At 33.3% G+C, this 12,812-nt stretch overlaps 1 protein-coding gene across 3 annotated transcripts in view; it reads right to left on the minus strand.

Annotated features, from left to right (window-relative positions):
- Positions 1-12,812, minus strand: part of SLC4A10 (solute carrier family 4 member 10) — a 395,086-nt gene that overhangs the window by 296,073 nt on the left and 86,201 nt on the right. Inside the window, exon 1 of one of the 3 annotated variants that reach the window (XM_033231305.1) lies at positions 5,265-5,536. The exons of the other annotated variants lie outside the window; for them this stretch is intronic. Within the exon in view, the coding sequence (XP_033087196.1) occupies positions 5,265-5,345 (81 nt within the window). The 5' untranslated portion in view covers positions 5,346-5,536. Of the gene's footprint in view, positions 1-5,264; positions 5,537-12,812 lie in introns of those variants that run through there. 3 annotated transcript variants of the gene reach the window in all.

The raw sequence follows: 12,812 nt of genomic DNA on the forward strand, positions 1-12,812 counted from the left end.
TTCTAAAAATAGAGTCAGGTGAGCACCTGTGTCTGGTTTTATTTTAACTCTCCCTGTAGAATTCCAGGAGTTTTACTTCTGACATACTTTTTACGGATCATTTATACTAAGTGAGAGTAATAGGTTCCAATTTTTTCACAATTACCATGTACAAATGACGTCTTCCTGCATCTGATACCAAAAATCACATCCCAGCTGTCACATCTAAAGGAAATCTGCTCTTGGAAGGTATCCAGCTTTTTTACTAACCTCAGGCAATACTAAAATGCCTCTGGTGTATGGAGTAGAAGAAGGCGATATTAAAAGTATTTGCAAACATGGTTTACTTTATCATTTTTAAATGAACAAAGAACAAAGGTAAAATATTCAGTGACTTCTGTGATTCAAAATGGCAATTTTAATTTCCAATTTTCCCTAAGACAAAGTCCTTTTTATCCAACTATTCACCATAGTAACATGAGTATTCATTGTATTAAAATGATCCCACTAGATTGTCCTTGCTTTAGGAAATGTCAAAAACAAAGCCAAAGCTAAATCAGATTACGTACCAATAAAATGGAGTTTACATCACAGACAAGCAGGAGGTCTCTTAGGATCTGAAATCTAGGACTTTCGAGTGCTTGTGGATAGACTGAGAAATGCTCTCATGTGCAATTTTGATAGAAAATTTTATTAAAATCCTTCAGTTTGTTTCTACCCCCTACCTTGTCTACTAACTACTAAATCTACTCAGGAATTTAATTTTCATTCTCAAAGTCTCAACAGGGTTAGAGCTCTGCAAATGACTTCAAAATATAGGTACTGCTCTTTTTGTTTTATATTTTATTTTTTCCAGGAATAAGTACATCAGCAAAGAAATGTTCTCAGTTTAGAAACCATAATCTAACATTCAAGATTCTATACTTATCTGGTCCCAACACACCTTTTCTGTGATAAGTCTAAGTTATCCCACTAGGCTATAGCCAAAATGAACTATTCTATTATTTGCTTTCTGCCTCCCTACCTTTAATGATGTTTCTTCTGCCTGAAATGACCTTTTCTCTATGTTGGCCAGTCTTCAAGACCTACCTCATGGCATTCACTACTTTCCATATTCTGCCATAGTTACTTGTATTTTGTAGTTACAACCCATTACCTGTGACCTCCTGAAGGCAGAGACCTACAGACTTTTATATCCTTGCCCAGTACAGTTCTTTCTAGAACATTGTAGAGTTTTGTATATTTGTTTTTAAAAATTGCACTATTCTGAGATTCAACTAACTCTGTGCCAATTTGGGGGGAAACAGCAGCACACTGAGGAAATTTCTTCAGAGAAGAGAAGTGAAATTCAGAGATGTAACAAAATGCCATATTTAAGCAGGTAAATTTAATCCAAATATCATATTACTCACTTGTCTTTGAAGTTTATTGAGAATTTTAAGCAGATTAATGTTTTTACATTAACTAATCACCAGCAATTCAAAATATTATACTCTATCAAATGGGAACTTGAATTGTTCTATTTATATATGTTGTATTCTATTTATAATATATTTCATTTAGTGTTTCATCTAGAATAAAAATGCCAAGAAATAAAATTATTAAAAACAAGTTGTGTTTGACTTTCAGTTAAATGTTTTGTCCTGGACACTTTTAATGACTAAGTGTCACTAAATCTAGGTAAATTTGCCCCTATTATTTTCTTTAAGCTTTTAAAGAAAGGCTTTTTTTTTTAACCCCTTAATTTTATTCTTAAACAATAAACAAGAAAGACCTTAAGTTGCTGTTAAATTTTCCCAAAGTCCTAGTAATCTTTCAGTCATGAATAAAGTAGTTGGTATAATCCAGAGAAGCAAAGAATCTGCACACAGAATTCTAAGAGAGTTGGAATCAGCCTGGTAGGTAGATGCAAAGTTTAAACACAAAATCTTTCATCAAGTCACAATTCTTATTGTCAGTAAATGTTAGAATTGAATTGGATATAGCATGTTGTTCTTTGTTTGCATTTTTGTAACTATCTTTATTTCAGTGTAGCATATATAATTTCTTATTTGATAAAGAGAGTAAGGGAGAGGGAACAAAACTAAACTGCATGATGACTGTTACAAAGTCCTGCCAATAGCCCATCCAACCTCTTAGAATGTCTATAACAAAGTCTGTCGACAAAGGATGTTGACAATAATATGTTTGCTATATGTCAGGTACTCTTAAAAGTGTTTCATATACATTAACTCACTTAATGTTTACCACAACTCTCTGAGGTAGGTGCCATTATTATCCCTATATTACATATCAGGAAACAAGCCAAGATGATACAGCTAGTAAGTAGCATAGCTAAGAATTGAACCCAGAAAACATGGCAGTCCAGACACTGAACTATTGCACTAGCCTCTTACTGCAGCCAGCCGTTACAAACCAGAAGAATTTGCAAACCAACTTTCTATTGCTCTAATACAAGCAAACAGGCACTTTGGAGGCACTATCAGGAAGCGTGTTCCAGTTAGGGATTCTGGGGAAACAAGCGCTTTGCGTCTTCTCTACCCACCTTCCTGCAACTTCAGCAAGCATATTGGAATAAAAGAGAAGAGAGTAATGGCCTTACTCTTCACCAAGCAGCAGCTAAGGTCCGCTTCCGTAATTAGTTGGTCCTGATCTGCTTTCTCAGAGCCTGAGGTAAATCCTATTCCCCCATTTTATTCAAAGGACTCTCCAAATGACCTAGTTAGTAACAGACACTTCCATATTTGCTACTCTTTATTGCCAAGTTTTATCCCTATACAGTAAAAACCCCTTCCATAATACTCAATTACCCACACTGAGCCTGGAATTAGACAGGACTGATCAAGTCTCTATGCTGAGCTGATACTTCTGCCTCCTGCCAGTGAACTAGGTCCACCTTCAGTCTCAGACTGACAATGATGGCTTATACAACATGCAAAGCTATTTTACTGATTCACAGTTTATAAAGCCCTGTACAAGAAATCATGCATTCTAAAAGTCTTTAATGCAATTTTAAATAAAGTTATGGGATGCATAATTATACAGTTTGACCTAAGCCTTCATTTATCTAATATCAAGAAATTTACATGAGGAAAAAGAAGTTACATGTAACTCCTTCTAGGATTAATCAGCTTATAGATTAAGTTAAAACTGATTGTAGCATACTGCCTACCAAAAGTCAATTCAAAGTGTAAACACAGTTTATTGTATACATTTTCTAATCTCCTTGAAAGCAGGAAATGACTTTTTCTTTTCTGCATTCCTCCTAACACCAAATCCATACAGTATCATGCAATGATCAGCCTTTACTATGTTTACTGAATTGAAGAATTACTCAAATAGCTTTTTATTGGCAGCTTACCTTTAGAAACCTTTATGATGTATCATGAAATACATGTAAAATAGTATAAATGAAGGCAACCTTTGTAAGGAAGATGACCAATCATTACTGGGCAAGTTTACAATCAGTTTTATCATTCCAACGGGCAAGATTATCTTGCCACGCAAGAAGAAAGATTGACATTGCATTCAACTACATTCTAACCAGTCTTTGCTTTTTATTGTAGTGTATTTTGAAATAGTAAGAGAGAAAAATTTCTCTGATTTGTGACAGAAATGACAATTCTAAAATAGTAATTGTTTTCCACCTTACAAAATTATCGAGATATCCTCATTTAAATGCTACTAAAGGAAAGTAACCAAAAATCTTTACAGTTTGTTTCTCTTGAAAGGTCAGGAATACAGTGAAAAATAGCAGAATGCTGTGAAACCAATACCAAGAGGAATCCCAAAGCAATGCCAAGAAACAGAATGTACTCATAATGACTAATACATGCAAATACTGGAAATAAATTCTAACAGATTAGACAGGTTTTGTTGCAATTAAAAGGTATATTCAAATCATTTCAAAATTAATCAAGCTTAAGAATATGCCAATCTTCCCTACTAATAAGAATATAAGCTGGCTAAGTAGCCTGAATAACATATAAATTATAGTCAATATCAGTAGGCAGAATGTGTTTTTAATTAAAAAGGAGAAACTTACCCCTTAACTGAATCAATTCATTGTTTCAGACTTCCTTAAATATATTCATTTTTTAATCTATGTCATTTCACCCTGATAAATTACAATCAGGCTACAGAATCATGAAGACAAAACCATCTTGCTGTTGAGAACTGCTGCAACATGTTTATCTCTTTTTGATTACTTTATTTAATATGGAGTACCTGAAAAGTTCTCTAACATTGAGGCAGAAGTATGTGCAATATTTTAAAAAATGAAATATATTTCCTTCAAAATCTGAATGTCAAATATAGGTAGTTTCTTACCCAAGTATATAATTCTGAGGATATACTATAACAAATCAAAGTTAATGCATTATATATAACTTGATGGATGAAAATAGTTTAAAATAAATGGCAGAGTTTCAGGACAAAATGGACATCGAAATCCAAATCATTTGCCTGTTTAATATAGTCAAGTATTTTCAGTCTGAAAATGAAAGTAAGCAAAGGACGAAGCTCTCTGGGTAAAAAAATCTTCAACAAGCTTAAATGTCACAAGCTTTCTTTGTGAAAAACAGATTTATAGTCTGCTTTCATCTATGAACAATGCATTAGTATATATCTACCTTAAAAGCACCAAGAGCATCAGTATTTCAATAGATCTCAGAAATGATTAAAACCGATGTCTTTAAAACAGTTCAGATAATGCAACATAAATTTCAGGAAATTAGTTTATAGGTCAGATGCTGACAAAGATGATTCTATTCACCAAACTTTCATTGCTATATGGCATACTACACGGGTAGCAGCATCAGTTTCTATGCTTAAGAAATTCCAAATAATAAAAATATTTGTAATATATCACTATCTGTAAGCAGCTAGCTATGATGTATCCTTATCAATTTGATCAATTTATACTATTTTTATCACTTGAAGTAAAATATAAAGATTGACTCTATTCAGGCTTAATCTGGAAAAATCTGAAGCGCCCCAAACCTTGCTTTTAATTACATTCAAAGAATCTCTTCCTTTACCACCCTCTCCCCCAAAAAGCTAAAGTAAACACAAATTTAAACACATACACACGCACAGGCACACACATACACACACATTTCTAATAATCATATTGTTCAGCTGCCGTAAATCTTACTTGTTCAAATATCCTAAGGAAAGTCTGACAATAAACAATTACATTAATCAACATATTTTCAATGAGTAAGAACTAGAAAAAACAAGCACCCTACATTCTAATATTATCATCATAATTCATGAGGTCATACCTGATGACTTAGAGATTGAAAAGGCTCACAGGTTCCAGACTGCATGACCTTTCTATTTCCAGAAACCCCTAAAGACTGCATTTCCTGTCTTACAAAAGATAATCACAGCCATCTCTATGTCTCAGCATCTTCAGGGCTAGTGAAAAAAATATCAAACAGCAGATCTGTCCATCAGTATCTGTTTAAGCCATCATCAAGATGTCAAATCATATACTATTTATCATCTCCCCTGTGCAGTTACAAACACCCCATACTAAGAGAGACTGACACAGTTGTATTTGCTGATGCTGCTAATGCTGTCTGAAAACAGTAAGCTTACTGCTTAGAGCAATTCTGCATCATCCAAACAGAGAATGAGCCACATCCTTCAGATTTCCCATTTCTGATACTATGAAGATTTCATTTGCCAAGGAGAGTCAAATTTTTTCAGTCCTTTAAAAATAAGCAGTTCTCCTTTTAATTAAGTATCCAATGTGTCTGTTGCAAATACCGTGTTAAAATGTCAACTCTTAATTATTAGGCAGCTTTCTCTATACGTGACTAAGCTTTAGGCTTTATGACTTACCAAGCAAAATTATATTCTCTTAAAGGAATCTTCCCTCCAAACTCTGAATATCATCACTTATCCACCCATCAAAATGATGAGTGCCTAAAAAGGATTTTTATTTTGGCAATCTTTGATAGTTGTGTAAATAGTAAATAGGTAAATACATATTCACCTTTTAATTTTCAGGAATTTCATTTATGTTTCAGATTCATCATACGAACATACATTTTATATTTTTATTTAATTTCTTTTTCTAAAGAGTTTAACATGCAAAAGATTTGCCAAGCAAAATTGTACTCTTTTGAAGGAATCTTCCCTCCAGACTATGGGCATCATCACTTATCCACCCATCAAAATGATGAGTGCCTACACAGGAGTTTTACTTTGGCAATGTTTGATAGTTGTGTAAATAGTAAATAGGTAAACACATATTCCCGTTTTAATTTTCAGGGATTTCATTTATGTTTCAGATTCTTCAGACCAACATACATTTTATCTTTTTATTTAATATCTTCTAAAGAGTTTACATGTAAAAGATAATGTGGTATTACCAAATTCTAAAACTGCATGGTTAAGTCAAGTAATGAAACCTATGTAAGTTATTGGCATTTTTACTATGAATTTTCACTGTGTCTTAATTATCAAAGTTTGAGTACTGTTTTCTTTTACCACAACATAGCAGAATCAGGAAACTTTAAGATTGAAAAGTTTTCTAATAATAGAATCAATAACTCAAAAATTATAATTAGAAATGGTTTCTCTTTACCATGTGACAAAAGGTTGTGTTTTAGAAATAAAGAAAACACAAACCAAAAAAAAAAAAAGACTAAGATTATAGTCAATTCAACTATATTCAAAATTAAGACACCAAGTACAACATATCATCCTGAAACAGCCCTCACATTATGAACAGCCTGAATTCTTGACTATGAACACTTTATTTACCTGTGAATAGTTTCCCTTCTTTCACACACAACATTTGATGGAGACTAGCCACAATGAGTCTTAAGAAACTGGGCTGATCCAAATTATACCTTTAGAAAAACTACTGCCTCTAACTGCACAGGTTGGAGACACAGAGCTTGGTATTCTGCTGTATGTGTACTATAACACATCTGAATGAAAAATCACATGTAAACAAATATTTCTATCTATGTAGTATTTACCCTCTTTTAATCAAAATAGGTACTCATCCTTTAAGACCTATCTTCTCAATAAAGCCTTCCTAAGCTACATCGTCTCTCTTTCTATATTCATTCTTTCCTGTAGAAAATATTGAACATCTGTGTGTCAGGTACCATATAGGTGCTAGGGACTCCATAACAAACAACACAAAACCTGACATCACAGAAAGCAGATAAATCAAACAAGTATGTTTTGTTATAACTGAAGAATTAAAAGTTGATATGAAAGCAGTAGCAAGGCATCCTGCCCTAATCTAGGGATCAGAGAGGATTTCCCTATGGAAGTACTGTTAAAACAGAAGATTCTGAGCTAGTCACATTCAAGGAATGGCAAATATAGAATAGGTTAGACCATAAAGTGTAAGAACAGAGGGGAGAGATGAGAAGCGAGGCCCAGTCATGGTAAGTCTCAGGAGCCATTTAAAGAGTGTGAGCTTTACCCTTAGGGAAATGAGAAACCGTCAGCATAATCAGGTTTAAAATATCCTGGCTACTCTATAGACAATTGAGTAAAACAAAACTGGAGGACAGGAGACAAATTAGAAGAATGTTACATAATTTCAATCAGGGGATGATGATGGCCTGAACCAAAGAAGTGGCAGTAGGAATGAAGAGAAATGAATAGATTCCAGATATACATCTTACTGAAAAAAGATAGAATCCAGGGATTGAATGTGAGAAATGAGAAAAAGAGAAACATCAAGCAAGGTTCATTCCTAATCTCCTATACGATTACATATCAAAGTTATTAAATGAATTAATAATGAAAAATACAAAAATAGAACTTTTCTTTCAGGTATTTTGTCACAGCATGAATACAAACAATGATATTTTTATCATTCTCTGGATGTTATTAATTAGTATATATAATCTAATTTCCTTCAGTGTTTTCTTGTAAGTACAATTGATCTTTGTAATAAAAACATGAAACCTGAGTGCAAAGCAGCTCTTAATCTCTCTATTATCTAGTTGACAAGATCTATTTAAACCAAAAAATTACTTAAAATCTATTATTTGACCCTCTTAATAGTCAATTATTAGAAACTATGATACCCCATTTTTAGAAAACCATTGCTCTAAAACAAATTAATTATTCATACAGTATGTTACTCACACCAGGGTTATTAAGATATGGTCATACTAGTAAAGCAGAATACCTCTAGACTTTCCCTAATAAGACTTAACAAATATTTGATAAAAGAAATGAAAAGTAGCCAAAACCCAGCAGAACACCCTTGGACTGAATGAAGAGAGAGCCAAAAGAGTGTATCTTTGTCCATTTGGGCTGCTGTAACAAAATACCACAACAACAAATATTTATTTCTCACAGCTCTCAAGGCTGAGAAGTCTCACTCTAACCTCACATGGCAGAAAGGGGGCAAGGCAACTCTCTGGGGCCTCTTTTACAAGGGCACTAATTCGATTTACAAGGGCTCTGCCCTCACGGTCTAATCGTCTCCCAAATGTCTCACCTAATGCCATTATATTGGTGATTACATTTTCAAACACGAACTTTGGAGGTGCAACAACATTCAGACCACAGCAGGGTAAAAAGCACACATTGAAGGTAACTCTATTTATATAATGACTTGCTGCACATAAGAACATCTCAAATAATAAAGGATTAGCATCTTAAAAAGAGCAAGAACTTCTTTATAATAATTACTACTCATTTAGCTCTTGCTTTTCATCTCTTAGGGATCATGTGATCCAATACACTTATTTTACAGATGGGGAAAACTAAACTCTAGGGAAGCTAAGTACATACCAAGATCAGTTATTAGGAGGGCCAAGGTCAAAATTCAGAATTCCTGTTTCCTGGTTTTCCCCAATAGAAGTCACTGTTTGAAATTATATATATATATATATATATTTTGAGACGGAGTCTCGCTCTGTCGCCCAGGCTGGGGTGCAGAGGCCGGATCTCAGCCCACTGCAAGCTCTGCCTCCTGGGTTCACACCATTCTCCTGCTTCAGCCTCCCGAGTAGCTGGGACTACAGGCGCCCGCCACCTCCCCTGGCTAGTTTTTTGTATTTTTTAGCAGAGACGGGGTTTCACCAGGTTAGCCAGGATGGTCTCGATCTCCTGACCTCGTGATCCACCCGTCTCAGCCTCCCAAAGTGCTGGGATTACAGGCTTGAGCCACCGCGCCCGGCTGAAATTATATTTGTGTATAAATATACTATATCTTAGTCATTGAAATAACATTCATTTTAATATTTTTAGTTGAGAAACAGTAAAAAAACTATAAGAATCACAAGGTTTCTATATTAAAGTTTACTTTTATCATAAAGAATTTACCTTTTTATTTGTATTCAAAAGTGACTTGCTTCAAATACCTCAGTAAATGCAAGTAATTCATTTTGTTTTCCATACTATTGCTTTAAAAAGTATAAATTAGTTCATCTTCTCAAAATAACTTGGCAAAATGTATTGAGTCTTAAAAATGTTCAATCATTCACCTTAGTATTTCCTGTCTGAAGGCAATAGTGCAGATTAAGATTTATGCTCCAAGATGTTTAGTGCTACATTATTTAAAAGTAAAAAAAAAAAAAATAGAAACAATAAGAGAAAGATTAATTAAATTATGGAACACCAAAACTGTAATGCCATGTAACCACTGAATATTAAGAACAAAAGATGTTAATGACAAATGAAAATATATAGCATAATAGCATATTAAATGGAAAGTAAGATACCAATATATTTGTGGGGTACAACCCCAACTATGTAAAACATACACCGAAAAAAAAGACAAAATGTCTGATTTTTTAAAGATGGCTCCCAATATGACTTATCTTATAAATATTTACCTACAGACTTACCTATTTTTAGTTTCATAAAAATAGAAACTAGTTTCTTTGGAGTATTTCAATAGTTCAACAAATACCCCTATTTCTCATGTGCTTCCTCTTTTCACTAAAAATTTTGAGATTTCAGTCTTTCTAATGTTGTACTCAAATTTCTGATCTAATTTCATAAAAATATTCAAATCTACTTTCATTGACTATCTAAACTTTAAAAAAAAACTCATTCCTTATGTGCTTTTCATATTATTTATTATGTGTGTGTGTGATGGATTGTTTACTTTCACACTTTATTTATACTGGGCTAAAGCTGGTACAGACTGTTTTTGACAAATTCGCTCTCACAACAGTTTTAGTGCTATATGAAAAAACTGGAAAAATTGTATGACATAACTTTTTGACACTATTTGTCTAACTAATCATTGTTAGTTAGATTTTATCTTAAGTGATTTTCACTAATAGCAGGACAATGGAAAGCACTGAGAGTACTGCAGAGTACCTATTTCTCTTTTTTTGAGAAGTGATGAAACTACCATATTTTCACATTTACAAGGAATATGGTTGAACTTGGGGGCATAGGTCACCACGTATGTATAGTGTACAGCAAAGCTATTAGGAAAGAACATCTTATAGATGTTGGAGGCTGGCCATTTCTACTGAAATCCTAATTATTATGGCAAATAATCAACACTGCTTGTTGGGGTAGATGTTGTAGGGTGTCACAACACATAGGGTCAGTTCAGATGAAGTGTTTGTGCCTCAAATAAAACACCTTTGCTTTTCTAAACAGGTAAAGATACGGTATCCTTTCAACATACAAATGACTGCAGCAAACCTTAATAATACACCATTTTTTTTACTGCAGTTATTAATAGATTTCTTTTATTTCTAATTTCATCATCATCAGTAAAACTGTATAGTAGATCACACAATAGAGGAAAATAAGAGATATAATAATTTTCTGGATAATACTGACTTTGTATTTGGCTAACTTTTTATACCTATTATAAAAGTGCTTCATATCTATACAGACAGAAGAAAACATAAAGATCAAAAAGGTGGGGAGAATCACTCATAAAATTTCATTATACAAAGATAACCATTGTTGATATTTTAGTTTTAGTATTTTAAATAACATACACATAAAATGATAGTAAACTATTCATCTTTACCAAGTATTATATTAACATTTCCTTATGTCAGTAAGTATTTTTCTGTAACATAATGTTTAATGGCTAACTGGTATTCTATAATATAGAGGTACCATACTTCATTGAACCAATCTCCTATTCTTAGACTTTTCTATTTTTTCTATTTTTCAATATTATAAATAACAATGTAATAAACATATTTGTGCACATAGCCTTACACATATCCTCTATTGTCTTAGAATAAACCCCAATAAGTAAACTTACTGGATCAAAGAATATAAATGTTTTTGAGGCTTTGGGTAAAAATTGCTGAATTTCCTTCCAGAAGGGTTATATCTATTTACATTCTGCAATAGAAATACCTTGTTTCCTCATTGTCTGGCCAAAACTGTGTCATCACACACTCTCTACGTAGAATAATAGTTTCAAATAGTTAATATGAAAATGGAAAAGGAATGGTAACAAAAAGTTAGGATAAATAAAGCTTCCTTGTTTCTATGCTTATAGACAAAGATACACTGCTAATCCATAAAGAACATACCTAGGATTGTAAGACAAAACAACTCTTTGAATAGAAGTTACTAAAAGATGGCAAAGCAGACTAATTGAAAACCAGCGCAATGATAAATGTAGACACAGACTTTATTTTTTCTCTCTGACATCTGTAGAATGAGCAGACCTAGAAAGAGAGTCATTTTCCCACGGCAAGCTATTTTACTCTTTGAAACAGAAAGACAGATTTTTGTAGCCTTAAGAAACCTTCCAAATGACTATCAAATATACCTTCAGCCAAGGAATACCTTGGGAGGACCAAAAAGCCACCAATAAGTCTCCAAAATACCATGTGTAAAGATAGTATTTTTTAATGTGTCAACTTATTCTCTCCAAGCACTATTCCAGTGCTAAGTAAATGGTAGGAATATATAAATAAAAATTTGCATTTTATTTAATATTTAAAAGTTTTCATTGTTTACAAAATCCAATGAAATAATGATCCCTTAAGTGAAATTTTTTGATAAACTTAGCTATCATTAAAATGCAATCTTGGCTTATTTCACTTAATATAATGACCTCCAGTTTCATCCATGTTGCTGCAAATGACAGGATTTTGCTCCTTTTATGGCTACATAATATTTCATTGTGTATGTATACCACATTTTCTTTATCCATTCATCTGTGGTTGGACACTTAGGTTGATTCCATATCCTGGCTGTTGTGAAATGCTGCAATAAACATGGGAATGCATATATCTCTTCAATATACTGATTTCCATTCTTTTGGATAGATACTCAGCAGTGGAATTGGGTCATGTGGTAGTTCTATTTTTAGTTTTTGAGGAACTTCCACACACTATTTTCCACAGTGGCAGTACTACTTTGTGTTTCTACTTACAGTATACCAACATTCCCCTTTCTCTGCATCCTGGCCAGCATCCATTATTTTTTTGTCTTTTTGATAATAGCCATTTTAACTGAGGTGAGATGATATCTCATTGTGGTTTTGATTGGCATATCCCTGATGATTTCACATTCATATCTGGGAGCTAAAAATGTGGATCTTATGGGGGTAGAGAGTAGAATGGTGGTTATGAGAAGCTAGGAAGGGTAAAAGGCAGGGGGATAAACAGAAATTGGTTAGTAGGTACAAAAATGAAATTAGAAGGAATCAGTTCTAGTATTCACTGTTATAGTAGGGAGATTTTGGTCAACAATAACTTACTGCGTATTTCCACATAGCTAGAAGAGAGGAATTGGGATGTTCCCAACAAAAGAAAAGATAAATGTTTGAGGTGACAGATATTCCAATTATCCTGATGTGATCACTGCAGTTGTATGCTTGGATCAAAATATCAAATATA

This window comes from Trachypithecus francoisi, unplaced genomic scaffold, assembly GCF_009764315.1.
Source record: "Trachypithecus francoisi isolate TF-2019V2 unplaced genomic scaffold, Tfra_2.0 Lachesis_group13, whole genome shotgun sequence".
NCBI lineage: Eukaryota > Metazoa > Chordata > Mammalia > Primates > Cercopithecidae > Trachypithecus > Trachypithecus francoisi.